General features: G+C 38.9%; 1 protein-coding gene across 2 annotated transcripts in view; it reads left to right on the top strand.

Annotated features, from left to right (window-relative positions):
* The first annotated feature begins 38 nt into the window (after window positions 1–38).
* The window catches only part of PARPBP (PARP1 binding protein), a 52160-nt gene continuing 35323 nt past the window's right edge, over window positions 39–16875 (top strand). For both annotated transcript variants that reach the window (XM_054803292.1, XM_054803301.1), the window contains exons 1-5: window positions 39–121; window positions 1523–1675; window positions 11629–11859; window positions 13595–13702; window positions 15457–15627. In XM_054803292.1, coding sequence (XP_054659267.1) covers window positions 1526–1675; window positions 11629–11859; window positions 13595–13702; window positions 15457–15627 — 660 coding nt within the window. In that variant the 5' untranslated portion in view covers window positions 39–121; window positions 1523–1525. The remainder of the gene's footprint in view (window positions 122–1522; window positions 1676–11628; window positions 11860–13594; window positions 13703–15456; window positions 15628–16875) is intronic.

The following is a 16875-nucleotide window of genomic DNA, read 5'->3' as shown; positions in this document are numbered from 1 at the left end:
CAACGGCTCCCACTCTCTAATTGGGCAACTGCGGAGGATTTAAATTTAAACCGCCGATGAGGGCAATTACGCGTTCCAACAGACTCGCTGTGCGAGTGGTTCTGTCCTCCCGGTCACGCAGGTAGCAGCTCCGCTAGAAAAGCGGGAGCGCTTCAGCCGCTCTGCGGGTGGGGTGTAAAGGTTCCGGTAGAGGCGGGTGTGCTGTGGAATCGCGTTGTGTCTGAGGCGGGGGAGCTGCGCAAGGCTGAGCCGTGGTGAGGGGGGGAACCCTGAGGCGGCCGCAGCCGGAGTTCTCAGCTGGGGGAGCGGGACGGGGGCGGCGGTAGTAATGGCAACGTCGGCCCTTGTGGGTTTAGGGCTTGAGGCTTGTTTCGCAGGCTTTTTTGGCTAGTTTGGGCTGTTTTCGCTGGGCATTCGCTCCGAGTGACAGATCTTTTCCCTTGGAAACACTTCAGAGTAGGGGGGGAGAGAAATGCCTCCAGACAGAATTTTGTCTGCCCCACACTGACTTGCACCTGCCCTCCTGTTTCATCCTCTATGGCCTATGTGTTTTGTTTATGCAATATAAAATAAAGTAAAATAAAATAAGCTGTCCTGTGCAAACATTGAATAATTATTTGCAGCTGCTGTTACAGTCTTACTTATTACCTGATATCTTCTGTTTTGATTGCCCCTTTCCCATGCTTCATCACTTTTCCTCATTGTGCCAATCATGGAAAAAAAAATGCTATGGACTGTGCCTTAGCTAGATGAAATAAGGGAAAAGATTGATTTTTTAATTTTTTTAAATTTTTTGTTCTGAAAGTAAGTGGAATGGTATAAGTGTTGCTCCTATACTGTATGTGGTGTTAGGGAACTGTGTTTCAGGAAAGAACAGGCTTAAAGAAGGCAAATTTTTTTAAAGAGTCTTGTGTACCTGTGTCTTTGCAAATGCAAGAAGGTAGAAAAGACCAAAGCATGAAGTAAGCAAATTCAGAATGGATACTGAAACTCATTATCAAAAGAATTAGGGAAGGTAAGGATTTATGGAATGAAAAAAAAAAGACCTCTATAGGCAACAAAAAGATTTAGAGATATCTTTGTAAGCCTTAGAAATATTAAATCTCTTGTTTCCAGGTTTTAAATATTCTGATAGACACTGGTCTGAATATATAGTGAATGTGGATAGTACAGAAGACACTCTCTGGGGCATTCAGACTGGCTGTTTTCAGAGACAAAAGACTCATATTTATGATAACTTTTTTTTTATGTTGGTATAATGTACAAAGAAAATAAGGAGTCTTCATGAAGACTTGTCATACATAAGCACTTTTACCCCCTTCTCTTCATAGTTCTGTCATAGGGAGATGAGTCTCACTAGACTTGGTTTAGTAGGAAGAGTTTATTCTAGGAACATGATCTGCAAGAAATGACAGGATTTGTACAGCTTATTGCAAGAGGAAGATGCATGTAGGCCTCTTGCATTTATTAATTTTTTATTTATTTTTTAATTTTTCTTCATTATTTCTGTCTTCTACTCTAGACAATGATTGCTTTCCAGCAAAAAATGTTAAACTTGATCAAGTGTTTCAGAAGACAATGGCCTTTATTTTCAAACTCTGAAAGGACTACTGTATGTGGAGCAGACTGCATGCTGATGGCGTTACAACTGTCAATGGCTGAAGTCAATAAACAGGTTAGCATTCTTTCAGTATGTTTTTGGTACTTAGTACATCTCAAACTTGGTTCACTTTATTGACTTTTTGCTTAGGCACCTACTTAAAATGGCTGGTTTGTTCACTTCATTTTTTTTTTTAACCAAGGGTCAAATGAGCAAGGCACTAAAATTCATATGATTAAACACATTAATTCAGGGCTTAGAAAAAGAACTGCCAGACAGATGGAAGATGGAAGCATTTTAAATATATATATATGAAATCTAAAACTTAATATTAAATACTAGTGTATTTTTCCTAATCATGTAGCTTCTGTTTATTTCTATCAAATGTTTCCTCTGTGCTGTAGATCAGGGTGGGAGAACTATGGCATTTGAGATGCATCTTTTTTCTGAGTGCTCTGAAAATGGTTTGGAATGATATGAGAAGAATATGAGTATAAAACTGATTTGGTATAGGCTGCATGAGTTGTGCTTGCAGCAGTCTGTTCTTGGCTGCTGTTCCTCCTGAGGGTCCTCAGACAAAGACCTATACATGTGAGTTGTGAGTGTGCACCCAGTACCAGTAGGAGATATATGGCCTTCTTTGCATGTGTGTAAGATGTGTCTGACAAATGATGAATAGGAGATGTCACCCTTGAGTACCTCTGCAAGAAGCACTGTGGCTTGTCAAAACCTGTTGCAACATGCAGTCAGGCCTAATTTGTTTTTTTCTGATTATACTAGAGACAAATTAGTAGTATGTATAAACCTTGTTTTGTATATGTGGATTAAAACTATTTTAGCATTTGCATGTGCTACCTCTGAGGTTCAATTTCTTCAGTTGGATGTCCATTTTGATGTTTATAGTGTTAGAGTAAAATACGTCTGGTTTATTTTGTTCAGCACTGAAACTTCAAACTGAGATGCAGAGTATTACAGTTGTACACATGTCCCTTGTTAGGTCTCTGATTTAAGTACAATAACTTAATATTGTTAACACCTGTAGAATAGAAGTCTATTATGATAAAGTCAATTTGTGCAGGAAAAATAACTATACTAACAAGCTATTGACTGGCTGGATTGAAAAAAACCCCACTACCATAAACAACAAAAACCTATTCTCTTTCTTCAGGAGTCTGGACAAATAAATGGATTTGGTGTTTTAACTGTTATCTGTATCTACAGTAGAAATAAAAAATAACAAAGCTTTTGGGAGAACTCCAGAAAAGTTTAAAAATCTCATAATTTATTAGTCTTAAATTTCACCAAGTATAAGTGTAGCATACAATGTGATAAGCATTGATCAAATAGTGGGGATGAAAGGAAAAGAAAAAAAAAATCTGTGCTTTGAATTACTCTGAAAATACTTTGTGTTATAGCCATACGGCATAAAGACAAGTGGCATATGGTCTGTAGTCAAAGTTAATACCTTTTACCTAGACTGATTAGTATAGATCTAAAATTTAGGAAAACTTTCATGCAGGAGAACCATTCTTAAGGTTTGAAATAGAAATAATGATTTTCAAGTTGAAGCTCAGTTGAAGGTAGTTGCTTGAAGTTGACTATGTTTGCACCTGTGGATCAAGAAGGGTAGAAGATGGGTTATTAGGACAAATAATCACTTGTCATTTTCAAACCAGGGCTGTTTCAGCTAGTAGTGGGGGAAATGGAGACACCATATAAAACAATTGTTTTTCCTGAGTCTGTGAATTTAAATTCTCAGACTTGTCTTAAATGTTTTGTAAATCTCTCTTCTAGCACTAGGACTGTGACACTGGAGGAAAAAGTGCTTCATTGTTGATTTTTAGAGATATATTTTCCTTTTAGATATTTGCGTTTGTCTCTTTCTGATTATGGATGAAATCAGTTTTGATGTGTGGTATAGTTCTACCTTGTGCTTTCATGAGTGCATTTGGTATGCCGTCTGAAGAGTATTATGTTCTGTTCAATATCCTGTATTTCTTGAAATGTTTTTCCAAATCATCTTGTTTCCATGTTGTCAAATAAAGAAAAATGCAAAGTTGTTTTACAGCATTACTCCCTTAAACTGTTGTATGTGTCTCCCTTTTGGTAATGAGAGACTCCTACCAACTTTATAGCAATTTTATATGGTATGTTGCTTGTAACATACTGTAATGATGCTACCAAGAGACATTGTCTTGGCTGTTCCTCAGTGTGATTAATTTATCACAGAATGGTTGAGGTTGGAAGGGACCTCTGGAGGTCATCTTGTCCAACCCCCCTTCTCAAGCATGGCCATCTAGTGCCAGTTGCTCAGGACCATGTCCAGATGGCTTTCAAATGTCTCCAAGGATGGAGACTCCATAACCTCCTTGAGCAACCTGTGCCACTGCTCAACACCCTAACAGTAAAAGTGTTTCCTGATGTTCAGAGGGAACCTCTTGTGTTTCTTTGAGTTTGTGCCCATTGCCTCTGGGCCTGCCACTGGGCACCTTAAAGAGTCTGGCTCCGTCTTCTTTGCACCCTCCCTTCAGATATTTGTATATATTGATGAGATCTTCCCCGAGCATTCTCTTCTCCAGCCTAAACAGACCCAGCTCTCTCAGCCTTTACTCTTATGTGAGATGTTCCTGTCCCTTAATCATCTTTGTGGATGATTCACTGGACTTTGTTGGACACTCTCCAGTATGTTAGTGTGTATCCATTGTACTGAGGATCTCAGCACTGTACATAGTACTCAGATGTGGTCTCACCAGTGCCGAGTAGTCTCCTCTACAGTGACAGGCTCTTTTTTAGAAAAAAGGTTGAAGTTTTGGAGAAAAATGTTGAGGTAATGAATATTTAATTGGATTTTTAAAACAAATGATAGACTGAGACTGTTCTACTGCTTTCCCATACTCTGTGTAACCAAATCATAAGTAGTTATTGTTTCTTGTATTTTTGTGTTGCTTAACAGCTGGAGTTGTTTTAACTGTGTTAAAACTCCTGCTACTTAAATCTTGAGGGATCCTCCCTAGCTTATCAATAGGTCTTTCTCTTCTCCCTCCCCCCGCCCCTATAGTATTATAGAGGGGTGGAAGGGGAAGCAAGAATGCGGTGTGTGGGTTTTGTTTGTTTTTTTTTTTTAACCAAGACTGTGCTAAATATTCCATCTTGTTTTTATTACCACTGTAGTTGATAGTGCTGACTTCAGAATGCAATAGTTTGCTGCTTGCATTAATACCACTTTTACTTTGTCTGTTTCAGGATCTTATTACTGCAACTATTAACTGTTCTATTGACCCATATGTACTGTAGCTCTCCAGTTCTCCTTAAGCAGCATACCTCTACTGTCTTTGACCCTGGTTCTTTTTCTGCTTGACATCACTACCCCACTCTCCACAAAAAAAAAAAAGGTGTTCAGCCCCAAACAATTACCCATGCAAGGTATACTGGCATTTCTCTAAGCTTGATGTATTGGCCTGTAAGTTCACTGGCTTTGCTTCTAGCAGATTGCAATATAACAACTATATCAAATGCTTAGGTTTGTACACTTGTGCTTACATGAACCAGTTTCTAAATCTGTGCACAGCACTGTAAACATTCAGTGGAATGGGAAACTTATTCAAAATGCTACTTTATACTACTTTAATGTGCTTTATGTACAACAGTTTGGGAACTTCTCTCTTGTATGAGAGCATATACCAGCAACTAAGGCTCAGTAGAACCAGAGGTGACAAGACTGCAGAATCATGCAACTCAAGGGCAATGCCTGACAACAGTAATGCAGTCTAGGAGTATGCCTGGAAGTAATAGAACCAGAGACAACACTTAGGTGGTGGTGAAGTACAGCAGTCTTGAACATGCATATTTCAAAAATGGTTAGTGATCATTTGTTTGGGGAAGGCAGGAGAGAATGTGATATTGCTGAAATACATATCACTTTCTGGTTTTTAAAACAACTTTCTGTCAAAATAGAAGCTGCTTTGCTATGTAGTTAGCCCTAGAAAGCTTGCAATACCTACAAAATACTAAAAAATAGTGTCTCTAGGCATGAAATCTTGCTACTGGATTTCAGACATGCTAAAATCAGAGTCCAAGGAAACTTAACATACTGCACTACCAAGAAGTGAAGATGCTTTATAATACTTTATTGTTTCTATACCTATGAAATACAATACATGCAATGTCTATCATGGAATGAAAGTATGGAACTTTTTCAACTTAAGCTATTAGCCAGTTAGCATATACTTACTGCAAAACACCACATTCTTTTTCAAATTATTTTTGAAACCAGATGCTTGACAAATTGACTGTGTAATAGAATACACTGTCACAGTGAGCACCTGATCATGAAGATTAATATCTGGAGTGGAATTTTATTTGGACTGAAAATGTTTTTGCAGCACTAATGTAAACTTTGCTAATCTCTGCAGGTACTTGGTCTGGTGAGGAAAGGTTTTGATTTATTAGATACCATATTGAAGTTGTACTTTAACTTGGTACTCCTAGAGGATTTTGTTTCAAAACAAAGTGGGAAAACAACGTATTTTTTTTCCTCTAACCTACTGCTGTTTTGATCTGTTTAAATTGGGTTAAATTGCTTAATTTTTTGAAGGGCTGAAATGGAAAACAAGTGTTTTTTCAGAAAACATATGCCATTTTAATATTCTGGTAATCTGTAGAATAGCGTGCAAGTTCATAGCGCTGCAACCCATGCACAAATTAGAGGGCAAAAAAGTGCTCTGAAAGTAATATGAATGAGTACTCTTCACTCCTAGTTCTTTGTCTATGCAATATCAAACTAGTTGACTTCGGGGACTTTGGAATTGTATATTTAATCAGATCTATTGGGAAAGTTGTGCTAAATATGCTAGAAGCATAAGGAGGGATCCTTTGGGCTGGAACAACTTAGAATCATAGAATGGTTTGGGTTGGAAGGGACCTCAAAGATCATCTAGTTCCAACCCCCCTGCTACGGGCAGGGACACCCTCCACTAGACCATGTTGCCCAAAGCCCCATCCAACCTGGCCTTAAACACTTCCAGGGATGGGGCCTCCACAACCTCCCTGGGCAACCTGTTCCAGTGCCTCACCACTCTAACAGTAAAGGATTTTTCTAACATCTAGTCTAAATCGACCCTCCTTCAGCTTAAACCCACTACCCCTTGTCCTGTCACTACACTCCCTGATAAACAGTCCCTCACTATCTTTCCTGTAGACCCCCTTCAGGTACTGGTAAGCTGCAATTAGATCTCTCTGGAGCCGCCTTTTCTCCAGGCTGAACAATCCCAAGTCTCTCAGCCTGTCCTCACAGGAGAGGTGCTCCAGCCCTCTGATCAGCTTCATGGCCCTCCTCTGGACTCTCTCCAACAGCTCCATGTCTCTCTTGTACTGGGGCCCCCAGAGCTGGACGCAGTACTCCAGGTGGGGTCTCACCAGAGCAGAGTAGAGGGGCAGAATCACCCCCCTCGACCTGCTGGTCATACCTCTTTTGATGCAGCCCAGGACATGGTTGGCTTTCTGGGCTGCAAGTGCACACTGCCAGCTCATGTTGAGCTTCTCATCAATCACTACCCCCAAGTCCTTCTCCTCAGGGCTGCTTTCAATCTATTCCTCTCCGAGCCTATAGTCGTGCTTGGGATTGTGCCGACCCAGGTGCAGGACCTTGCACTTGGCCTTGCTGAACTTCATGAAGTTTGCACAGGCCCACCTCTCAAGGTCCCTCTGGATGACATCCCTTCCCTCCAGTGTGTCGACCACACCGCACAGCTTGGTGTCGTCGGCAAACTTGCTGAGGGTGCACTCGATCCTGCTGTCCATGTTGCTGACAAAGATGTTAAACAGTGCCGGTCCCAGTACTGACCCCTGAGGGACGCCACTCATCACTGATCTCCACTTGGACATTGAGCCATTGACCTCATTGAACTCTTTGAGTGCGACCATCCAGCCAATTCCTTATCCACCGAGTGGTCCATCCATCAGATCCATGTCTCTCCGTTTTAGAGACAAAGATGTCGTGCAGGACAGCATCAAATGCGTTGCACAAGTCCAGGTAGATGACATCAGTTGCTCTTCCCTTATCCACCAACCCTGTCACCCCATCATAGAAAGCCACCAAATTTGTCAGGCACGATTTGCCCTTAGTGAAGCTGTGTTGGCTGTCACCAGTCACCTCCTTGTTTTCCATGTGCCTCAGCATAGTCTCCAGGAGGATTTGTTCCATAATCTTACCAGGCACAGAGGTGAGACTGACTGCCCTGTAGTTCCCTGGGTCTTCCTTTATTCCCTTCTTAAAAATGGGGGGTTATGTTTTCCAGTCAGAGGGAATTTTGCCGGACTTAAATTATTAGAGTTGCTCCTGACCTGTTTTTTTTTAATTTTGTATTCAGTTGCTAATGGAGCTTATGGATAATTATTTTATCTAGATTAAAGTTTCTTAATGTGAAAATGTCATGAAATAAAATAAAACCTTTGCACTAGATATGAGTTATCAGCAGTTATTGACATAGCAAAGCAATGCTTGTCACTCAGTCGCAGGGCATTTATAAGGCTCCGTTTTGGGGCCAGTTCTTTTTAATGTTTTCATAAATGACTTTGACGTAGGGCTAGAAGGTGTTGTGAGCAAGTTTGCAGATGACACCAAATTGGGAGGAGCTGTTGATTCCATCTAGGGTGGAGAGGCCTTGCAAAGAGATCTGGACAGATTGGAGAACTGGGCAATTGCCAGCTGCATGTGGTTTAACAAGGGCAAGTGCTGGATTCTGCACCTGGGAAGGGGCAGCCCTGGCTACACATACAGACTGGGCGATGAGATGCTGGAGACCAGCCATGCTGAAAGGGACTTGGGCGTCTTGGTCAACAGCAAGTTGAACACGAGTCAACAGTGTGCCCAGGCTGCCAGGAAGGCCAGCTGTATCCTGGGGTGCATCAAGCATGGCATTGCTAGCCGGTCTAGGGAAGTAATTGTCCCACTCTACACTGCACTGGTGTGGCCTCACCTCAAGTACTGCATGCTGTTCTGGGCGCCACAGTACAAAAAGGACATAAAACTATCAGAGAATGTCCAAAGGAGGGCAACAAAGATGGTGAAGGCTCTAGAGGGGAAGACATATGAAGAGAGGCTGAAGTCCCTTGGTTTGTTCAGCCTAGAGAAGAGGAGACTGAGGGGAGACCTCATCACGGCTTACAACTTCCTCACGAGCGGGAGCGATGGAGCAGGCACTGATCTCCTCCCTCTGGTGACCAGTGATAGAACCCGAGGGAACGGAATGAAGCTGCAACGGGGGAGGTTTAGGTTGCATATCAGGAAAAGGTTCTTCACCAAGAGGGTGGTTGGGCACTGGAACAGGCTCCCCAGGGCAGTGGTCACAGCACTGAGCTTGACTGAGTTCATGCAGCGTCTGGATAATGCTCTCGGTCATACGCTCTGATTCAGCTGGTCCTGTGTGGAGCCAGGAGTTGGACTCCATGATCCTTATGGGTCCCTTCCAACTCAGGATATCCTATGTTACATAATGAATTGCATGACCGATTAATGTTGGGAGTTTTTGCTGCTATATACTGGGGAATGGTTTAGACGCTAGTACTATGAACTCTGTTTCTTTGGTGGAAACTGGAAAACTTGCTACCGTTGCAAAAATTACTTGTTGCATGTATTCTGAGGTCTGACTCAAATAGGACATCAGCTGAAAAGGCTTAACAGCATGAAGTGGCGCTGGTATGTAGATCAAAGAGCAGAGTGTGGATGAGGAGTCTAGTTGTGAAACAGGAGAGGATAAGAACAAGTAGTAAGGAAGTTGCAGATTTCAGGGGAAAGAGGAAGTGGTGATGAGGAAGTTGGCACTGGGAGGATGTAGAGTATGGTAGTATGGAAAGCTCTGCAATAAACATGGTTATGAGAAAACCAAGGTTGTGATGGACATTGGGTAAGACACCAAGATTTGGGAGCAAGGTGAAAACAGACGCAGAATATAATGATATGTGTATGTAGGGAGATTAGCAACTCCTAGCTAGAATTTTGGAAAGGCAGAGAACAGTACAGGAGTGAAAGTCCAGGGTCAGTGGTCAAGAGATGAAAAACAGGTTAACAAGTAATTAGTGAATAAAGGAATTACAGAGGCCAGAAATATGTATGTAATCCTACATCCCAAACCCTGTGTTTTGTCTCTGTTACCTTAGCTCAATCTAATTAGTAGCAGAATTCTCTAGTACTATGTATTTTCACTTATATAAGTAGCATCTTAATGCAATTCTTTCTTCATGTGCATAGCTTGGCTTACAGGGATTGAAACGGATTTTCTGGCTTCTTCAGTGTTGCAGTCTTTAACTGTTGACAATACACTCATCTTTATTGGCAGCCGCAAGACAGGCTCAGATTTCTTGCAGTTCCTTGTACCCCTACATTGAACTGGAAAACTTAATTAAAATGTCTGATGCTCAGTAAGCTGATCCACCACCCCCCGCTAACTGTGAATCATTTGGTTTAAAAACCAGTACTTTACTGAAAGTAAAAAAGACAATGACAAGAATGAAACAAATAGGATTGTGTACTGTACCTAATTGTTTATTTCTCAGTGCAGCAATAACTGCTCTTTCCTCTAGCTTCTTCCTGATACAACTGGATGGTAGCTGGCTTGCCTCCTACTTCCTTCAGTAACACATCATTTGGTTTGTGACTCAAATAATGGGCCTCTGTCACTTATTTGACTTGTATTTAAATTTATGTGACTTCCAGCTCCACTATCTGTTCCTATCTGCTGTCATACTTTCAGCTTTTTGTTTGCCATTTGCGCCCTGCTACCATACTTGTAACCTCCAACCATGCCAGACTTGGCAACAACTTCGGTTCTTTAGTTATTTCTGCTTCATAAATGAGATTACAAGTAGCATTAGGGACTACGTACGGTTTCTCTTATTCTTAGACTCTTCTGTTCTCCCATGTAGAGATAACTTCTTAAAAAGTTTATTCACTTTTTTCTTTTAGTTTAGAACTGCACTATGAAGTGCTTAGGCATGATTACTTAATACAACCCTACATACAAATGTAGTAATAACAGGTGTCTCCACTTTGATGTAAATTCTTTAAAAAAATATGATTAATATGTAAATTGAATATGGTTTTAGTCATACCCGTTGATACATTTTCTGTGTCTGTCCACCAAAGGTCACCAGCCACTGCTCTAAGAGTTGGAAAGACAAAAGGGACTGCTTGCTGTGATACAAGCCTCTTAAGTTTGTGATAAATTTGAATTTTCTTTTTTTGCCTAGAATAGGAAAAGGTTCTTCATTTACTAATAAAATGCTGTTAGTTATTTGTTGTCATTTACCCACTTTATCTGCTCTTTTAAATTAACTCTCTGTTAATGTCTATTAATTCTGCTAATTTTCTGACAAGCTGTAATTCTTTTCCTTTTTGGAGGTTGGGGAGATGGCAGAGGGGCACATGGAGTGTAATCTAATAATTTTGACAGGGAGAGTGAGCCAGAAGCTGGGTATAAGATTGTAGCCTATACTGTACATTAATGTTAGTTACGGTACTAGTAACAGATAGGTGTGCATTGCTTTAATGTATTTGTTAGAGGTATGTAGCAACACTATGGATGTTATGCTAAAATATAACTGTACTAACCCAGGGAGAAAAAGCTCATTTTTTTGGACGCGCAATATATTTTCCCAGATTACTGCTTGAAGCAAGGTAATAGAGCAATATTTACTGTCTTTGAGATGTAAATGCCTGCCATGCTGAAAACTATTTCTGCAGTGAAATAACTTTATGTAAGCATTAGTCCTGCAAAAGTCAGTATGTCTTTATGAGTAAAGTTCAATATACATACCTGGTATTTTAATGATCAGAAGCAAATACTGTATATAGCAAAACTCAACTGTAAAGCCAAAGCACTGGAAGAACTTCAACTATAAGTAAGACTTTGTTTATTATGAACTTAAATATTTAGATTATTTTTTTTTAAATATATATATGCAGCTTGGTTTATTTTTAAAGCTATCCTGAATATAAAACATAATATTTTTGCTTTTTTCTGTTCTATTAGCATTGTGGAGATTTCACAGTATCACTTAGTGATGTGTTGGAAACTTGGAAATATTTTTTACATGACAAACTGGGATTATCGTATGAAAACATGAAAGAACCTAAAAATTATGCTGACCTAAAAAAAGCCTATGATGCCTTCTTAGCAAGAAATAATATGTTAGATCTAATAGACATATGTCAGAAGTGCTATGGTCTTGGACTTGTATCTGAAGATGGAAGCATAGCTCCTGTAAGTATTTTGTTTGTTTGATCTCTGATATTGTTTTGACACTTTTTTTATTGCAGTTATGGATTTATGACATTTCTAAATATACACAGGAGCTCTGAATTATTCAGAAGTTACTTTGCTCTTCTGTTGGGCAAGCAGATGAGTTTAAATTACCAAATCTTTTAAAGAGATTTTAAATTCACTCAAATTATTTCTCTCTGTTATCCTGCTGGATGGGTGGGTCCCACAGCTCTTCTAGGAGTGTATTACTCTACCAGAAATGGAACTGAAAAATGAACTATCTTGATTTGATAAGACTGGAACAAAGCTTAGTGATTAACACATGCCATGGAGTTTTGGTTGTATGTTGATAAGCAGTCAAAATATTTTTAATGGTTATCATACCATGCTCTTAAAAGCAAAAACTTCCCTATACTACATGCAGTTCCGTGTTAGATTTTTCCAGAAACCAGAAGAGGTTCCACTTCAGTCACTCAGTCAAGCAGCTCTGTTGCAGTTTATTGCAGCTGAGATGTTTTTATGACACTACATGTGAGGCCATGAGACTAGAGAAATTCTAGCGTGTATTCCACTCCTAGACTATGAAAGACTATAAAAAATTGATTTGATTAATCTCTATGTTATTGGATAAAAATATATATAAGTAGCAATTAAGATAAGTTCAAAATACAAGCATTCCATGTGATTTTATTTGATTCTGTGCTCTCTAGAGCATGGAAAGGTCAAAAGACAAAGGATATTGATAATGAAAAAAAAAAAGAATGTTAGATTTAGATGCACATACTTCTAGCTTCTAATGAAAATTAGAGAGTAGTTAGCAGGGAGTAAAAGCAGGCAATTGTCTCAGCATTGCAGATTTAAACAAATTACTGTTTATTTCATCTTCTGAATTTGATGTATGTTTAATTAGATTGTCATTCTAATATGAGGAAGCTATATCAGTAACAATGTTAATTGAACTGAGGTATATTATGAACATACCATGAATTACTAGTTACAGCATGATTAAAACTGTTTACCTTCCAAACCTAGTAAGAACAAAAAGCTTTCTCCGTGAAAAAGTGATCAAATCTTGGAACAGGTTGCCCAGAGAGGATGTAAAATCTCATGTTTGGAGATATTAAAAACTTGGCTCAGCATATCGCTGAGCAACCTGGTCAAACTGGTGCTGCTTCAAGCATGGGTTTGTACTAGATCTCTATAGGTACCTTTTAACCTAAATTATTGTATGATTCTGACAAGTATGCTTGTAACCAGCTTGCCTACTTCCTTAAAGATTCAGAGAACCTACACTCAAACACTTATGTGATGATTAGGCACCAAAGAGATTATAAGGAGAACTGAAGTTCAGGAAGGGCATGGAAACTGTGAATTTTTTAATTTTTTTTTTCTTCCTGTTTTAATGGAGAAGATAGAGAACTTGGGTGGATAGGTAAACAAGCTCTTCCTAAACATGGTATGACATATTAAATGTTTTCCAAAACATAAGCAGGTGCTTTTAGTGCAAGTGTATTATATAACTGTTTGAGATCTTTTCTAAGTTAATTTGAATCTTACACATCACTTCTTTACTAAAACAGTTGTACTTATAAAGACTAAAACCAAAAATAGGTTGTAAAGGCTGCTTTAACGTCAGAACACTAGTAAACTGGCAGAGAGATAGTGTCACCAGGTTTTAATACTACTTTTGCTTTTTAGTCATCTTAAATATTTAAGTTTAATCTTTTTATTAAAGGTTCAACTGTTGGAATTTATTTCTGGCATAATGAATGTACAAGAAGATAATGGTTTTGTTCTTTCAACTCCTATACCAGTCAGCACACAGGGCCAGGAGAATGTGAAGGTAATGATTTCTGTTTCTTTTGTAATTTTCTGTATATATTGAAAACTTAAGATAAAATATAACATAGTTTCCTTTTCCAATTATTGGTATTAAAATGTTGCTGGTTTAAAAAAAACAGAACACGTGTATCACTTGAGTATATTGTAGGTGTCTATATGGGTTTAAGTGCAGAAACATATTCTGGAAGACAATCCTTTTATGGCAGGCACTTCAGCCTTGAAACACCAGAGAATAAATTTTTCTACAAGTACACCATCATTCAAACATTGTCTTGACTAATAATTAAATTATTTGCCCAATGCTGCAAAGTGAAGTGGTAGGTGAAGTAAACTTCTTTGATTTCGTTAGCTCGTACTCCCTTATGTACGGAAGAAATCTGAATAGCCTTTGTAGTGGTAGCTGTTGCAAAGCAAACAAGATTTGTCTGTCCCTGTAGAGGACTTCAGAACTTTCTGGGAATACTGGATTCTTTCCTTTTACCCTTTCAACCCCTAAAACAAGAATCTCAGAATACTATATAATGATGCTTGAAATGCTGGAGCTTTAGTAATTTCCAAACTTGCTTTTCTCATGGTAAGTAGCAATTTCAATTCAATATTTGGGTGCAGCTCAAAATATTTCTTAACAAGAAAATATTTTCTGAACTAAGGTTCTCCCCTAAATAGCACTTCTACCACTAACATAATGGCTTTCTTGCTGCTCTGACTTACGTAGTAAAAATATTCCTTGCTCTTTTTTCCTTCTCTTAAATCTATTTTTTCAGACTGTCATACATACATGTTTGGGTGTTTTTACTGCCTACATTTTTGTTAGAATCATAGAATGGTTTGGGTTGGAAGGGACCTCAAAGATCACAGAGTTCCAACCCCCCTGCTACGGGCAGGGACACCCTCCACTAGACCATGTTGCCCAAAGCCCCATCCAACCTGGTCTTAAACACTTCCAGGGAGGGGGCCTCCACAGCCTCTCTGGGCAACCTGTTCCAGTGCCTCACCACTCTCACAGTAAAGAATTTCTTTCTAACATCTAATCTAAATCGACCCTCCTTCAGCTATGTTGTGTTCATCCTGTTGAATAAGAAGAAATTCCATAGCAAATATAGGTTTTCTCATTATCTTTCCTTTTGTTAATGACCTTTATTTGTCTTTGTTTTCTTTGCTTGTAACAAAACTATAAATTCTTCAGTTTGGGGACTGTTTTTCTTATAGGGTCCAGAACAGTGCTGCAATATAAGCAATTACAACATTATGTTTTGGTTATGTGGGTAGTGCTGGGTCACAATTTATGACCAAACTCAATCAGTGGAGTTTCTGTGATTGAAATCCCCTGGGAGCTAAGGGATCACTGAATCTGGCATGGAGCTGGAGAGTTGTTTAAAATCTTAGCCTATTTGAAGTTAATGACAAATCCTTATGTGGTTTAATGGTGCTAGTATTTTGCCTTGGGATAGAAAAGGAATATCTGTGAAAAGGTTTCTAAGTAGAAATTGATAGCCGATTTTAATAGCTAAAGATCCAACCCTCATATTTGGTGAACATTCAAGTACTGTATACGTAATTTTAACACATTAATCCATGCTTGCTTTGGTCAATGCTTTCAGAAACCCCATACATGAAGTAGCATTTTGAAATTATGCAAGGTGAAATTCTTATTCTTCCAAAAATCATATCAGTACATATCTAATTAGCTTTAAAAAAACCAAAAACATCATTTAGCAGCAAGATGACCAATTTATGTGATGCTTTCTTATACAGGTGACAATCCTGGCAAAGAAGTGTGTGTGTTCATATTTAAGCCTGTTGGTGAATTCTAAGGATGATTTGGCATTGGCTCATATTCTAAATGTTCCTGACAGAGGACTTGGTAGAGAAGCCTTCACTAACCTAAAACATGTTTCACAGAAGAAAAAAATGTCCATTTTCCTGGTATGTGTGTTAAATAAAACTTGCTGTAGATCAGAGGCAATGAAATAGATCTATAAACATAAAATGTTGCTTTAATCTTATATGCAAAACCACCATTTGCAAGCCAAGTCAAATGCCACTATAAACATAGTTTCTAGGTTAGAAAGACACAGCAGAGATCTATGTGAAGAAATGGGTGCTTCTTGGTCATGAGATCTAAAGATGCACAGAAAAATAATTGTGTGCCTGTGTACCTCTAGAGCTCTAAATGGTGATATTGTAAAAACAGGCATCAAAACTGTTCATCCCAAACAGTGACTGAAATCCCGAAAAAGTTTAAATATCACAAAGCAGTATTAACATTAACAAAACCAAGCCACTAACAACGCATTACAATGTGTTTCAGTTTTAAAGTGCTATAAGTATTTTGGTTAAATAGTAAACCAGCATTCTTCTGTGTGTTTGTTAAATCTGAGACATCTGGAACCTAAAGTATTTCTGTGTACAAATTGATTTTCTTAGAGCAACCTAGTGACAAAACCCTGCCTTTGACATGTACACTAGAACAGAGGCCAAAATTTGAAAGGGCAGTATAGCTTTGACTCAGAATTTGGGGAGCGTAGTGCTTTACAGTCATTTGCAGCTTCATCAGTCTTGAAATACTCTTCAAGATGTAATTGATATGGGACATTTCTGCTTATTTTATTGTCAAAGGCACAGGGCTGGGAAAAAAACCAAACACTTTGAGACAGTGGTATACTCTTTCCTCAATACCCTTGTATAGGAATATAAAAAGCTACAACATCAATGTGCAGTGCTCCCAGAGGCTTGTTGCTAAAGAATCTAATTTGGTATGTGAGGTGCATTTATACTTAGTGTAGTTATAGTCAGCACAGAGCCATCTCAGAAATAGTTGGAATAAGATGAGTAAGAATTCTTTCTCCAAAGAACCACTGTGGTCCCTCATATTCAAAATAAACAAATTTTGTATGCACAGTGGCCTCAGCGCAGACAACAGCAGACCAAGGAAAAACAGTATGGGTATGTAACAGTCACTGAAGCAGCTGCATTCTCAGATTTTTATGGTTGAATAAATATGGAAAATTTGTGAAATCTCAGTTCCAGGATTAATTATTTTAGCTCCTAATGCTCTGTTAACATTGTATAAAAAAAGTATGTGTTTGGACTGGATTTATTACCTCTTCCTCACAGTTGCCAGAGGGGAAACTTCTCTACCGTGTAAAGAAGTCGTCTTTTCTGGCATCTGTG

Source organism: Grus americana, chromosome 1 (assembly GCF_028858705.1).
Source record: "Grus americana isolate bGruAme1 chromosome 1, bGruAme1.mat, whole genome shotgun sequence".
NCBI classification, from domain to species: Eukaryota; Metazoa; Chordata; class Aves; order Gruiformes; family Gruidae; genus Grus; species Grus americana.
This window is presented reverse-complemented; position numbering and strand designations above follow the sequence as displayed.